General features: G+C 45.2%; 1 protein-coding gene across 1 annotated transcript in view; it reads left to right on the top strand.

The window, feature by feature from the left end:
- BMP6 (bone morphogenetic protein 6) overlaps positions 1–15,921 on the top strand; it is an 88,726-nt gene extending 72,805 nt beyond the window's left edge. The window contains exons 3-7 of the mRNA XM_027451601.3: positions 3,681–3,829; positions 4,670–4,867; positions 12,748–12,824; positions 14,443–14,553; positions 14,642–15,921. Of these exons, the coding sequence (XP_027307402.1) occupies positions 3,681–3,829; positions 4,670–4,867; positions 12,748–12,824; positions 14,443–14,553; positions 14,642–14,791 (685 nt within the window). The 3' untranslated portion in view covers positions 14,792–15,921. The remainder of the gene's footprint in view (positions 1–3,680; positions 3,830–4,669; positions 4,868–12,747; positions 12,825–14,442; positions 14,554–14,641) is intronic.
- The last annotated feature ends 175 nt before the right edge of the window (positions 15,922–16,096 follow it).

Consider the following 16,096-nt stretch of genomic DNA (forward strand, 5'->3'; position numbering starts at 1 on the left):
CTGCTCATCTGCTGTGTGTGCTCCAGCTTTTGCAATGGGTAAGGTCATAGAGTCTGGACCTGGAAAGCAAAGACAGAGGACAAAAAATGGTCCCTGTCAAAATCAGCCTGCAGTCTAACATCAGGAGTGGGAGTAAGGCTAGGCAGCAGCTTTAACTCTCGTGCGTCCATCTGTATTTTGCAGTCTAATGGGAGAAGAGCATAATAGATATTTTCTTCCATGATCTTCAGGAAGCAGGACTGAAGGAAAAAAAAAAAAAAAAAAGTCAAGCAAATTCAGTTAGGTGGCTGCATTTGCTCCTGAACGTAACGGGGCAAGACTGGAAGTGTGGGATTCACATCTCTGATGCCTGTCACTGCATTTGTTGACAGCTGTGTTGCCACAAATGGTAGCAGTAGCAGGTTATCCCCTCTGTGAGCAATCCCTGCTGGACGGTGCCAGCAGTTTCCCAGATATTTCTAAAAGTGGAGAAATGCTGGCTCAGGAATAACAGACCTGATTCATGGAGTACATAGTGGTCTCAGGTACTTTCTACTCCTTTTTCTCTGCAGACTTTGCTTTTTTCCGGAGTCTATTCACCTGGTCCTTGTGTGTCAACATGTCCCCTGCCATCACAGCAAGGCCTTCACCCTTACCCATCTGGTTGGATGTAATATCCCTTCCACCTAGCCTGGGAGACCTCTTAGTCTCTGTTCAAGCATCAGACACCGTATACTTTGTTGTCAGGAGCAGCATGGACATTTCTCTGCCCTGCAGCTCTAGGGAAAGGCAGGCTCTAAGTAAATTCATTTTTTTCCTTAATTTGGTCTTTGGAAATAGGTGATTTTTTATTTTATTTTTTTAAATCTTCATGCTGAAAACAAAACTAGTAATAAATGCTAATAGTTACTAGATAATGTTGTGCAGCCTGGCAAGTTTCAGGTAACAAACATTAACTGAAACCAGACTTTAAGTATTAGGACATGTTACCTGTGAATGTTACAGATGTGACCTACAGTACTTGTGAGGTGAATCTGCATCATTGGCTTTATGCACTCAGACAAGTCAGAAGCCAGTTAAATAGAGAAGCTGATTGAAAATTAATTAACTCTTTTTTTTTTTTTTCTTTTTTCTTCAAAGAGTTAACTGGATTGGAAAGCCTAGTTGTCACTTTTTCTGTTTTACAAAGGCATTTAAATCTGTCCAGAGCCAGTGTGAGATACTGGGCTAAGGTGAAGCACTCACATTTGGTAGCACTGTACCTTGGTCAGAGAATTTGCTCATTATATTTGTGGAGAACACTGAAATGGGGGAGACCCACTGGAAGACAAGTTTGTATTTTAAATAAACTAAGAGTGATGAAGGTCTAGTCTGGGGAAAAAAGCGTGATCTGATAGAAAGGAAAGTTACATTTGGGCACGACAAATCAGTGATGTAAATACACCTGAGGAAGTGATTGGGTATGTTGCAGTGCAGCAGCACAAATCTAGACATTACAGTGAATCACAAGGTGATCATGAGTTAACAGTGAGTTTTGTGAAAAAGCCAAAATGCTATTCTGAGATGTATGAATAGAGGTACAGTCTCAGAAACACATGAAGATTCTTTCCATTGTACTCTGCATCGGTGAGATATTGATCCAACCTAGGTCTATAGAATAGCAGTGACAATAAAGTCTAAAAAATATGGCTTACAAGGAAACACTGAAGACTCAGTGATGCTTTAAGGAGGGGAGGCTGTTGTGTCATTTTAGTTAGATATTGTGGGTAATTATTTTTTTAAAACAAACAAACAAACAAATAAAAAACTTCAAGTGAAATATATTCGACTTCCTGGGAAGATGGTGGAGTTCCAAAAACAGGAAAACTTGAAGATCAGGTCAGGCAAACATCTCTCAGGAGTGATGTGGATGTATCTGATCCTGCCTGGAGGTCAGAGGCAAGGGACTATGTCCTTGTGTTCCTTTCTGGCTTTACAGGTCTGTGTGCACAAAGTGCAAGGCAACGGGTATTAACAACTGAGCCTCCTCTTCAAATTTGTGCAGAGTTGACTAATTCTGTGTGCTTGAGTGTTCATGAAGGTGGATACAGAGTTTGCTCACACAGAGTTCCCAGCAGCTCTGCAGCCAGACCTGTTTGGTTTGGGCGGACATAACGCTGAAGTTGCTCCAGTCTGGAGGCTTCAGTGGGACATTGTCTGAAGCAGACAAGTGCAAGGGAATGTGTGGCACCTAGAGAAGGGAAACCAGGCACGGGAAACCAAAAAGAAATCAATGTGAGGGGGTAGGTCAGAACAGCTTCTAGGAAAAACACTTTTCAGGTATAGATCATGTCAAGCACTGGAGAGGACCAATCTGTAAATCTCAGTCAGAGGTGGGGATGATCTAGCAGTTCATTTCTCTCTAAACCCAGAGAGGGGAAAAGTAGCCTCAGCTGCAGGTGCTGTTTCCAGCCTCCTGTAAGCAATGCCTCAGCTTACATACCTGCCTGGGAAAGCCCAAATCTTTCAACCTTAAGGTTTCCAAAACATGTAGCAGCTGGCTAGCCCCAGCCACTTGCCGCTGTTTGAGGTGAAGGTCAGAGTTGTTTCTGAACCCTGTTACCGCTGGAGAAGCGATGGCAAAGACTCCTGTGGGAAAGGCTGCTGAGTCAACCACACAGCGTGCAGCTACCAGCGAGGCAGAGGAAAGCCTTCATGCTGTAAAAATAGCTACACTAGGAGCCCTAATATACTTAAGTGCTTATTTTTCCATGTGTGATCTCATGTAAACGAAGCTGCTGGGCAGTATGACATAGCAGTTGGCCAAAAATAAAGCGTAACTCCATCAAAACTTCTTTTTTTCTGAAGTTAACCTTTGATTAGTTGAAGAGACAGGTATCCCGTTTTTCGTTTCCATTAAGTTATTTTCAGGAAAAAAAAATCAACAGAGAGAGAGACAGGTGAAGTTGGGACTGATGCATGGTATCCACTTTTGTGATGCTGGTCATATGTTAAGGATAGAAATTGTAGCTCTTTTGCACATGAAAGTTATGCATTTAATACAGTGAGAAAATGTAAACAGGATTTCTCCGGATGCTTCTGCAGTTGATTTCATTGAACCGAATTTCAGTGTCCGTTTGATCCTGCAGAAAAGGCACAGACTTGATAGCACTTGAAGCTGAAGTCCATGAAGGAGATCCAGTACCAACATCCTTGGAACAACACTTTCTAATCCATGTTGCAAAATCTGAGTAAAATATCTTTAGGGACCATATGTCTTTAGGGTTCATTTTGCTTCAGTTTGATGTTTGGCCTGTTACTTGTTTGTTTTGTTTGTTTGTTTTTATTGTTATCAATTGTGGTAGATCTGTCTTGTGAAAGTTGGACTGAAACCACAAAAACCCTTTGACCAAAGTCACTGAATGCCTGGAAATGCTGGTAATTTGACCACTGTCCTGCCAGGGCTAGAATTACTCTCTTCAGGAAGAAGAGTGACTTATGAATCTCTTGCTGATAGAGAAACACCAAGACCTAAGGACTGAGATTCCTTTCCTACAGCCTAGAAAACAGTGGAAAAACCTTTGCGATCCTGAATTTCACATGCAGAAGCACATGCATCTTGTGGAAAAACTCTGGTTACAAACAGGCAGATTTGGGGGGTTGATAGCCAGGGGAGAAAACCCCAGATATCACTGTCTTGTTATTGCTTTTTTCTTCTGCAGATCCTCTGACCTGTTTCTGCTGGACACACGGGCGGTGTGGGCCTCGGAGGAAGGATGGCTGGAGTTTGATGTCACTGCCACCAGTAACATGTGGGTGATGAACCCTCAGCACAACATGGGGCTCCAGCTGAGCGTGGTGACCCAGGACGGTAGGTCATGGGCCAGTTAACATGAATAATCTCATGAGCCTCCTGGATGCTGTTTGGAAGTGGCGCTAACACCGTCCAGATTTAATGTGGGTGGCTGTAATGATGGTACTTCACAGAGCACAGAAAATTTGAAAAGTGGAAAAGAAAATGAGAGAATGTAAGACAGTATGAAGTTGAGTGTTGCAGGATAAGCAGTAGGGAAGGAGAAGATCTAAGTGAGCAGATGGCAACTAAAGACAATGATGACATTTTCCTTCAGTGGGAATTGGCCTCCAACCTTATATTTTCTTCTTATCACTCCATCCTGGATTTTGGTATAACTGTGGGGTCAAATGAGACCAGAAGGACTGTTAACTGCTCTCCCTGAGGAAAATGCAGTGCCAGCCTCCACCTACCCAAATGTGCTGAGAGCCTATCTGTGTACTCCTGGCCAAAGCATCTCTTGCTTTCCCTAAAGGTCTCCTAGCTCCATCTCTGCTCCTTGTGTTTAAACAGCCACTGAGACAGCCACTGGCAGCTGCTTAAACAGTCCTGAGACATACAGTCGTTGTGTTTTATATATCTATCTCTATACTTGTTTCATGCCTAAAATGGAGTAGAGATTTCATAGGGAGTACCAAAGAGCCAGATGCCATGGTGGAACTTCTTGTCCATGGTGGATGGGGTGCTGTTGTAAAAATGTCCACAGGTCATGGTGGCAGGAGGGGAGGGTTTAATGCTAAAAGAGAAACAGCATGATCAAGAAGAGAGGAAATCCTGTTTATTGGGATGCTGCAGCGCTGGAAAGAGCAATCCAACTGTGTAGTTCCTCCAACAATCAATTTTCCATTTGATTTGAAGGTTTCAGTGTAAATCCTAGAGAAGCAGGCCTTATAGGGCGAGATGGCCCTTATGACAAGCAGCCTTTCATGGTGGCCTTCTTCAAAGTGAGTGAAGTCCACGTCCGGACCACTAGGTCAGCAACAAGCAGACGCAGGCAGCAGAGTCGAAACCGCTCCACCCAGGCTCAGGATGTTTCCAGGGTGTCGACTGTCACAGGTAATCATGAAACACCCACTCTGTCTGGGAGCTGGGGCCTCCTCTTGTGATGTTCCTGTTTGCGCTGGTGTGGAAAAGCAAGAAGGGGGATGTGAGGTGGGGTGCCCCTCCTTGGGGGCACAGGTTGTATCTGTGATGGGATGGGAGTAGGAGTCTCATGGAAGTAATTTTACAGGAGTTTTCAAACCCAGGGTAGAATACAGACCCCTTTGTGAAGTCACAGCCATGAAATTCAATATTTGCCTAGAATCACGCCATATGAAATGCTATATTTAAAAGATACCATTTCAGTGTACGCTGGGATCTATCATATTGCTCATACATGTTTCCAGCAGGGTCATCATTTGGTTTTCTTTGGAAAAACCCTTTTAGCACAGCATGAGCTTTTTTTCCCTTTGTGGGAACAATAGTGTAAACGGTGAGGTTCATTTCCAGGCATGCAAGCAGGCTTGCCTGTTTGCTGTGGAAAGATTGCATGTTGCTGTGTTGTACAAGCTTGCAAGTGCTGCTATGTGCTGGTGGGACAACCCTGAAATTTTGATGAAAATTGAGAAAGTCCTGCCTTGTGCATTTTGACCGCTTTGCAGCTGCTCTGCCCTACGTCACAGTGCTGCAGGCCTTCATTCATTGAGTACCTTCTTTCCTCTTAAACATTTCAGCCAATTCCTGGTTACTTGATTAATTTGCTTATGCTGCCCCCTTCTTTTCCAGTAGGATCCCTGCTTTTCCTGCATCTAGGCATGACTAAACCCCCAGGAAGAGAGGTGGTTTTGCTAGTCTTGTTGTTAGTTTTGTTGCGGGAAAATGAGCCAGTCTCACCAAAGCTTCACCAACGTGAACCTGTTGGCTCTGGCATGCTTGGGCAGCGGGCAGGCTGCACCACAGTGGTCATGCACATGCTGCTGGGTCATGGGTAGGACTGGCAGCGGTGCTGAGGCTTTTTTCTCTGAGACCGGCAGTAGAGCTGGGGAGCATGGGTAGGGAGGAAACATGGGGGAGCTGGTGTCCACATGGTCTAATGAATGAGCAACCTTCCTGCCCAGAGCTGTGGGTACTGTTATTCATGTAGGAGCTGGTAGCAGAGTCAGGATATGCTTCAGCTTCACCTCCTTAGCTCTGCAGGCTTCTTCTTGCAAGATTTTACTATAATTAAATCAGGAGATGTGTTTCCAAGCTCCAGAGGAAGCAGATACATTTGGCAAAAAGGGCCATTTTTATATTGCTGGTTTCTTGACTACAACAGGCATGAGATTATAAAATTATTTAAAAAAAAAGGGGGGGGGGGGGAATAGCTGGCTGTTTTGTGATCATAAATGTGGTTTGGTTTTTTTTTTTTTTTTTTTTTTTTTTTTTTTTGGAGCTCTTCTCACTCAAAGACAGCTTTAATGTAAAACTTGGAATTTGGCAGTTCAGTAGTCAACAAGGCATAGTTGAGCCTCTGTGGATTTAAGGCAGGGAAAAGGAGAGGAATTTAAAGTTAAGATGTATGTTTGGTTGGTTTCTGTGTTTAGAAAAGAGAGACAGCATCAGCTTATTTTCCTTTCAAAGTGTTACTCTCTCAGAGTCTGTTCTCCTTAAGAAGTGGTTGATTTAATAGCCCAAGAGGCACTGACGACCCCACAGAGAGGGCTCTATGGACCAGTGTGGGTTTTTAACATTAAAAAGATTGCAGGGATTTTTTTTCTTTTTCAGTTGGGTGGGTTCCTACATACATGCCCCACATGTACACAGCAGGACTGGGGAAGCTTTTGCCACAGTGCAATGTAGAATATGAACCCAGAGGTTACCCTGACAGCCACCTTCCTCCTGGGGGCACCCAGACACACTGGGACCTAAGGTGGGTACAGGACCACACATGGACCCCACCTGCTCAACTCCCCACCTGCATATCTTCCTCTTTCACTGTATCTTGCATTTTATCAGATTTTTTGTGCGTACTCTACCAGCTGGGAGATTGGTGCTACCCATCAGGGCTTGAGGGCAGTTTCTCTCATGGTGAGTCAGGCAGCTAGTTGGTGTTGGTGCTTTTTTTGTGGATTGAACCATCCCTCCTCTATGTGAGCCCCTTTCTCAAATGATACTGTGATTTAGGTTGGGGTGCTGTGTTTAAAAAAGCCCTATTTACTCTCAAAATATGGAAAGCATTTCAAGTCCTGCTGTTCAGAGCATTTGAAGTGTGCTGCTGGACTGGCACTAGATCTGGTGAGCCAGAGGGTTTTGTTAAAGCACGCTACTGCCTGCAGGACTGGGACCCTGCTGTGTCTCCTGTGATGTGCAGCTCTTGTCCTGAAGTCAGTACCAAGTGCTCAGAGGCTAAGGTTATGGCTGTGGCATAAGAATGAAAATAGTCTGTATTTTTTCGCCAAGAATGCTCATTTCCCTGAATTATAAACACGTAATTACAACTGGCTTATATAAAGCAGAACTGAGTAACCCCCATGGTTATGAACTGCTTTGACATAGAGTCCTGCGTCAATGCATTCCTGGGGCCGAGCTCTGGTCTTCTGCAGAAGGAGGATGAGCAGGAAGAAAAGGAAGTATTTTTGGCTGGTAAGGCAGAAAATCACACTTCATCTCAGGCCCAGGACACAGAGGCACAATGTGGGTGGGAGGAGAGTGCAGGTGTTTTTCTACAGTTGCCTCTAGGGTCTGGAGGCCATTGCCATGCCACGTCTACAGTGGGCTCAGCCCATGCTCTGGGTTGACCCTATTGTTAACCTGAAGACCTGGGGAGTCTCCAACCCAACAGATGGTGATCCTTGAGCATCAGTGTTCGTGCTGTGTGATCAGCTCCTCCGTAGGTTACCTGAAAGCTGGTTTGGGTGCGTGGCCATCTCCTTGCCCAGTGGCACTAACCATCCTCTTCCACAAGTCATCCTTCAGGCACATCCCACTCCATGCCTCATCCTTACTGAGAGGTTGTGGTGTAAACATCCAGCTTCTGGCTGCTCATGCTGCTCTGAGCAAGACTCACTTGCAGAGAGATCTTCACAAATTAGAGGGCTGGCCAATCACCAGCGCATGAAGTTTAATAACATCTGCACCTGGGAAGGGTGCAGATGGTTATACGTACAGGCTGGGGGATGAGAGGCTAGAGAGCGGCCCTATGGAAATGGATCTGGGGGTTCTGGTTGATGACAAGTTGAATGTGAGACGGCAGTGTGCCCTGGTAGCCATAAGGGCCAGCAATGTCCTGGGGTGCGTCAAGCACAGCATGCCTAGCTGGTCAAGGGAAGGGATTGTCCCGTTCTGCTCTGGTGCGGTCTCACCTTGAGTACTGTGTACAGTTTTGGGCACCAGAGTATAAGAACAATAATATTATTAGAGAGATTCCAAAGGAGGGCTACAGAGATTGTGAAGGGTCTAGAAGGGAAGACATATGAGGAGTGGCTGAGGTCCCTCGGTTTGCTCAGCCCAGAGCAGAGCAGGCTGAGGGGAGGCCTCATGGCGGCCTGCAGCTCCCTCACCAGGGGAGCGGAGGGGCAGGCGCTGAGCTCTGCTCTCTGGGGACAGTGACAGGATCCAAGGGAATGGCATGGAGCTGGGACAGGGGAGGGTCAGGCTATGGCTTAGGGAGAGGTTCTTCACCGAGAGGGTGGTCGGGCACTGGGACAGGCTTCCAAGGGAAGTGGTGACAGAACCAAGCCTGCTGGAGTTCAAGAAGTGTTGGACAGCACTCTCAGACACATGGTTTGATTTTTGGATAGTCCTGTGTGGAGACAGGAGTTGGTCTCGGAGTCTTGTGAGTCCCTTTTAACTTGGGGTATTCTATGGTTCTGTGATTCACACAGTGCTGGAGGCCCCAAGAGAAGATGAGAAGCAGAGGGGCTCTCAAGGTGACACTTCCATGCAGCGCTGTGTGTGCGTGCCGCACTCCATTACCGGCATGCTACCCTGCGCATGTGGGAGCTCGATACCTCAAAGGGCAGTGCGTGCATACACTGAAAGCAAGTAAGGCCAATAAGGCCAAATGCTCTCACAGTGGCAGGGATCTTGTTAATAAACATCATTATCTCACATAAAATCTATTTAGTGGAGGTCTCAGATGTGGTGCAGCCAGCATTCCCATGTGCCATAACGTGCGTGTCCTCTCCAGCCCCATATCTCCCCTTCTTTCCGCCCAGGCAGGCCACTTTCATGTGAAGTGGGCTGTTGTTAACTGTGTGATCGGTTTACACCAGCTTTATCTGGACAAATCACCAAAGTCAAACACCAAGAAGAAGGGGCTGGCCTCAGAGACCTCTGTCAGAGCTATTTGGGATGACAGAGGCAATTAATTACCCTGTGGAATTTGGTAAACTGGCACCTTGGGAGCAGTGAGGGTATTCTCAGGCGGATCAACCTCAGTAAATATTTATATCTTCTTTGCCAGCACTTAACGTGGGAGAGGTTATAAGAAATCTGAGGTTTGTGTGCAACTATCTGTAGGAGGAAGATCATTAGGGTCAGACTATGCTCTCTCCCCTTTCAGCAATGGAAATGCCAGTGTCCAGCCTTAAGAGAAACATCTGTGCCGGCAGAAAGGCAGGCTTGTGTCACGGTGCATCCTTGGTGAGGGCAGACAGCCTTTGGAGCATGCACCCATGGAGAGGAGCCGCCCTAGCTCTTCTGCTGGAACTGCCCTGCCCTGGGGCTTATTTTTGAGTGCAGAAAAAGGGGTGTTCTTTTATTTATTTATTTATTGTAACCTGTTGCAAGTGCCAAGCTGCTATTCCCAAATATACCGAAGAGACAATTTGCTAAACCCACAGTGGGCCTGTAGGAAGTCCCAAAGCAGCCCCATGAACTCACAGGGATAGTGGATGTCTCTGGGAAACATCTTGCACTGAGGATGACAATTTGGGCCATTGAGCACACTGGACTGGGGCAGCTGACACTGCTTTCCAGGGTCGAGATAATGTGTTGTGAAGGCTACCTTCAGTAGATCAGTGTGCTTGAGCTCTCAGGCAAAACCCCATTTTTTTCAGGGTCATAATTGGGAGTACATGGCTCTAGGGCATGTGCCAAGCCCCAAACCATAAGAAATGGATCATTGTGTATTGCTGCATTTTTTCCTCTATCTGTAAAAGCACTGCTTAGAGGTTTTTAAAGATTTGTAGCATCCCTAAAGCTGGGCTAAAAGCAATTCCCCATGAATGCAGACAATGTTGCTTGCAAGTATTTGCCAGATGTAATGCAAACTGGAAGACAAATCTGCAAACCCCTAGAGTGACAGACCTCGGGTGCTGTACCAGGGAAGAGCTCCCCATTGTCAAGGTGGTCAGCGGATGGGAAGTGCAACATTGCAGTACTTTGTTTGGGAATCACTGACTGTTTGGAGCTTGACAGATGGATGTGGCACCACCATGAAGCTGAAAGATTTTGAAAGAAATCCTCAAGATGCAGTAAGAAAAAATATAACAAGTGGGAGAGAAGGGGTAAGGGTTATATGTGGGAGAGTGCAAATCCCAGGAAAAGGGATGTTCACTATGTTGACACTTAGGTAGGTGAGCTCTGTGTTTGGGCAAGTGAGAAGGCAGGACTGGCTGTGTCCACCTGGGATAGAGAGTAGCTGGCATGCAGTGCAAGGTATGAATTAGTTGACATTGAGGATTTTTAGGAGCAATTTTATGCAGAGTGAGAGGACACACTGAGAGAGGACACATTGTTCTGCTTGGTATAATTTGTTAAACAATTTTTTCCCCTCTGTTTTCTGGAACTTCTGATTGCTTGCGGCCTTCCTTCCCACTCCTGTTGTCTCTGCCTCCCTCACTTCGCCCCTTTCCCATAGCTAATTAGGGTAAGTTGTAGCTGTATTTGGGACATATCATAGTTCTGTGTCCTTTGTTATGAATAGATAAATGCCATCTAACCAGCCGCCATAACACCCTGTCAGATACAGATGTTCTTTCCCTAGCAAACAGCATATTTCCCATAGAACAATGAAATCAAGTTTTCGGGGACTAAAATGAAAGCTTTTGACCACCAAAAATATCCTCTGCTCATTTCATTTCTCATTGTGAGAAATAATATCATTTAGAAACATTTCACGCTAGAAATTTCAGGGACTGAAAAGTTTCATCTGGAAAAAAACAAACAAACAAACAAACAAAAAACAACCCACACCCTGGTTTCTGCTGGGTATGTCTGGTTTGAAAGTGGAAAGCTTGAACAGAAAGGCCTTCCTCCGTCCTTGCTACCAGGCACTGCTGAAATAGTGTGTGTTTATGTGGCAGCAGCCTGTTAGCCAGCTCTGCTCACCTGGTTCGTGATTGAAGCAAAGCTATTGAAGGCCTGAAATGCAATCCTGAAAGTTTAAAACCCAAACTGCTTCTAAAAACAGCTCTCTAATCTTTGGTGGTTTGGAGTCTAGGTTTGTTTTGAGGTGTACGTTTTTTTTTTCAGACCTCAGTGTTAACTGTACCCAGCTGTAACACTGGGCTGCCCTTAATGTCAGTTGGATGTGCTTTTAGTATTATATTTTTTCTTCTGAATAAATATTTGCATTTGTAGTTCCCAAACTTGGGGGGTGAGGGGGAAGAGAAGAAGAAGAAAAAGAAAGGCTTATTCAGAGCCAAGGAAAAAGTCACTAAAAATATTTTTCTATCCCAGCTGCCACACTTGTGGAAAGCTGCGCTGGGACCATGCCCTTTCACGCAGCGTTAGGGGCGCCGGGGGGCTGCTTGGCTGGGGCAAGGCATCAGCATCCGTGTGTGGCATCCGCCTGCGTGCAGCAGCGTCTGGTGAAGCGCTGGGTGGAAACGCTGGGAGGCCTGGTCCAGCTCCAGGCTCTGCCTGCGGGACAAGCGCATCGGTGTCACTGCATGCATGGGGAGCCGGGCTCCCACCATGCTTGACACCAGCTCTTTTGCTTCCCATCGTGGCTGTTGCTTTTTCTTTGCCCTCCCACATGCTCTTGGGCGTGAGGGTTGCCTCTCACTGTGGGGGAGATGCTCAGCCACCGCCTGTCCAGGCTGGATCTGGGCAGCCATCGGGGAGTGAAAGGCCCCTCTGTCACAGCTAAAGTCCTCCCTTCGCCGCGGTCCCAGGTGTTCGCATGCGAAGCCGCCTCTCTTTCCAAATATAGATGGGAAATTCCACTCACTGTTCAAAAGCTGCATTTTGTAGGGCTGTCGGAGCAGCTTCTGCACGGTCGAAACATCGCTGCGGTAAGGGTCAGGGCTTGGTACACCATGCTTCTCTGTATACAATGTTGGCATCAGGAAGCAAGTTAATGGTGAGAGCTTGTCAAATCCTGTGTCAACTGCAGATGAACGTGTTGCCAGAGAGGTTTGGTGGGCTCTGGGAAGGAGTTTTACAGAGTGTGGATGATACAGGTCTGAGAGCAGAGGTGCTACGTGGAGCCATGCTTGGGGTAGCCTTGGGGGAAGGCACAGACTGAGACAGGGCATGTGGCTTTGCTGGCTAGAGGACATCAGAGCTGTGCAAGGATGTCTTCTAACGGGTACAGGGTGGCGAGGAGCCTCTGTATTGCTCTTGGAAACTGTGCATTTTGAGCATATCCCCTGGGGCAGTGCACACTGGAACCGTGAGCATGCAGCAGGGATGTGGCACGTGCCGGGCTGAAGGAGCAGAGATTTATTTTTAAGAAATGATTTTAGGGGAGGTGTTTTCTGAGCACTGCTTGTCAGGTTTTTAAGGGAGACTGAAGGAGTTGTAACGGAGTCACTGTTACTTGGGTGCCGCTATTCCCACAGGCATCTTAAAAACTTCAGGCCTGCTTTGGATGTCCCTCAACACCCTTCTCCTCTGGGCTGCTGATGGGAGCATGCTGTTCCTTGCTGCTGAGCCGGCAGTGCGCACATCTGCCCAGGTGTGTGTTCCAGACTGTTTTACCTCCTAAATTCCTGTTTTGTTCTTTTTTTATTTTATTTTAACAGATTACAACAGCAGTGACTTAAAAACAGCGTGCAGGAAGCATGAACTTTACGTGAGCTTCCAAGACTTGGGATGGCAGGTGTGTGATGTTTCTCTCTGGGTAAACCAGACATTTTGTTATGAAATGTTATCTAAACAGTGTCATGGTAATTCCACTCGAGGCTGCCATTATGCTTTAAAACGTCCCTTGTGCCTCCCCATTAAAACCAGTCATAGTGAAGGGCAAATAAATATTGATAGCTGTGATATTTGATAGAATCCAGAGGAAGTTTGATACTTTATAAGATTCAAATACCTGGTCATTCTCTGTCACTCACGGGAGTCACAGCAAGGGCTCGTATCTGTGCGCTTCTAATGATGAGGAAAAAATGGTTTAAGTACTAGTTTTAATGAAATCAAGTTTTTCTAGAGATCAGCTTTGTTTTAACCTGTGCCCCCAAGGGGGCTAGCACTGACTGTAGTAGTTAGACCAAAGATTGGTTTTAGTTGTAATGCTGCAGGGCTAGAGGGGTCCTTAGGGCAACTTATTTAGGGCCAAGCCAGTGTCATTTATTGTCACGTTTCACTGAATGTCCTTTTTTTTTTTTTTTTTTCCAATCAACACTTTTTGTGTGTGTGTAGAGCTAGCAAAGTCACACCACCCCATGCCCTTTGCAGTGCTTCCCATATACCACATTAAACCACAAATGTATTTACATAGCCAGTACTTGCTTCTGTATCAAAAGAGTGACTGTTTTATGAAGAGCAGCTCTCTTACCCAGGAGCAAATTATGGGTGAGCAAGTAAAACGAAGGGGTGATAAACGAAGGGGTGGTGAGCTGTAAAAGGAAGGGGTAGTTTTGATAAGCCCAAGAATCCTCACGTCAGCAATCACACAGCAGACTTAGTAAAGCTGTGGTAACATTTGCTGGCTGCCTAGTTACTGCTATAGCAAAACTCATGCTACCACAGGTACGTAGTGTCAGGTAAAGGAGAAATACTCTAAGACTCTTAAGAAGAGCACCAATGAGTGCTTCATCCTGTAGGGTGATAGCAGAGCCTGATACTGATGGAAGAAAAATGTTTCTTGTTAACTGATGATGGCTCTTTAAAATCACCTTTCTGCACTATTAGCACACAGGCCAGTTTCTTTTTCTGTTTTAATTTACTTTTGGCTCTTTTGTAGCAGCAGGAGAAAAATCTGTAAATTCTTTGCGTTATCTGTATGGCAAAGCATCCCCTCCTTTCACAGCTTTCTGCTTATTGCCAAGGGGTCCCCTGCCACCTGCCGCTCAGGCAGGCTGTCCTTCCCCTCGTGTGGGAGTGAAGTTAGACAGATGAAACTTCCTACACTGACCCTAGGAAAGGTAGTTCAGCCAACAGGCCTAACCTGCAGGAAACGTTGGAACGTGAAGGCATCCAAACCACAATCCTCACAAGGCACCACAGCAGCAGCTTTAGAAATAAAACTGTTTTAGTTTGTGGCAGTTAAGCTGTGCGTAGCAATGCACCATTCTTTGGACATTAAAATCAGTGTGTCCATGGAAAAGTCACAGCTTACTAAAAAAAAAAAAAAAAAAAAACTTTCAGTGAAAACACATTTTCACCCTCAAGACAAAGTTAGTGGAAAATTTTCAGCTGCTCTTAATTGCATCCAGTTGTCTGTAGAAGCTGGCAACTTTTTAATTTCAATCAAGTTCTGTTTGTTTCCTAAAAAGGACTGGATAATAGCTCCAAAGGGCTATGCAGCCAACTACTGTGATGGGGAGTGCTCATTTCCACTCAACGCACATATGAATGCAACCAATCATGCCATCGTACAGACTCTGGTAAGTCTTCAGAAAGATCTGTCCCACAGCCATAAGTGAATTTCTCAAAGTTACCATTTTATCAATTGTGTTTTCTTTTTAACAACAGGTTCATCTTATGAATCCCGATTACGTTCCCAAACCATGTTGTGCACCTACCAAACTAAATGCCATATCAGTTCTTTATTTCGATGATAATTCCAATGTAATCTTGAAGAAATACAGGAATATGGTAGTAAGAGCTTGTGGATGTCACTGACAAACAGTCTTCACATGGACTCTGTGATTCTACCATGAACTTCCATGCTACCTTCTGTACTTCGATGAACTACCTGATCTTGGGGGAAAAAAAAGGTTGACAAAATAGCTTTCCAAACACCATTTATGTGCCTTGTGCAAGAAAAGGGCTTGGGGAACCGCACACTGTGGCATGAGCGAACAGCTGGAATTCTTAAAACCCAACCCGACGCTGCAGCAGCCACTCAGCTCCGCAGAGCCAGGGCTTGCAAAGCAGCAATATGCCTGCACACATGCTTTACTTGGCTGGGATGGTCTTAATCTCACATAGCAGCTTGGCCTTATCAGTTGCTTGGATGTGTGCTGCAGTTTTACCAGATGGATACCCTAAAGCAGTGAGTCTTTTCGGGGGGGGAGGGAAAGGGACGCTAAAGAAATGTTAGTACATCAGACTTAGAGCATACATCATGTACAAAATAATATGAAATGCCTAAGGCTAGGAATTGCCTTTTGTCTAGAAGGACTCATATTACCACACCTATACTTTTGGTATCCTCTTGAAACCTATCATGATATGTGCATCTTAAATTGTGCCAAAGCAAACGTTTTGAGTCCCTTGGTCTCCAAGCAGTTTAAATCTGATGCTGCAAGCATGAGATGGCTTGGCTGCCCCCTGTGTTAGAAATACTAGCATGAAGTTGGACCCTGACTGGTCTTTTCAGTTCAGTATTTGACAAAGCAGTCTAGGTTTATACACTTGTTCTTACGCAACTTCCTTCCACTCCCCACATGGAGCTGCCTCATCTACTACCACTTACTCAGGAAGGAAGTCAGGACACTTCTCTAGCTGTAATTCAGATGTAAAAGTTTAGGGGCCATTCATTCTCTAGCTGGACAATTTATTTACAGGAAGAAAGAATGTCAGCAATTTACTTACTCAAGTATTTGGCCAACTTTTCCCCTTCGACTCACGCAACTAACAAACTGGTATAAAGGATACAATCACATGGTAGCCACAGTTTGTCTAGCAGAAGCTAATAGCAAATTGTTTTGATCAATATTAAACGCGTATTAAATGCACTTACCTCTGATTCTTGCATTTAAAAGGCTTCTTGTAAATACAAGCTATAATTTATTGCACTTGTCACTGTATATTCATTGTGCTGTATCATTTATAGAAAGACTGCTTTTTTAAAAAGTTTTTATTTAGAAAAATCTCAGTGTAAACAATTGTACCACTTCGATTTTATACAAGAAACTCATGACATTGTGCTTCACTAGAAAGTTGTTAAAAACATGGTAATAAAGGCTTCCTTTAAGGCAGAGG

Source organism: Anas platyrhynchos, chromosome 2, assembly GCF_047663525.1.
Source record: "Anas platyrhynchos isolate ZD024472 breed Pekin duck chromosome 2, IASCAAS_PekinDuck_T2T, whole genome shotgun sequence".
NCBI lineage: Eukaryota > Metazoa > Chordata > Aves > Anseriformes > Anatidae > Anas > Anas platyrhynchos.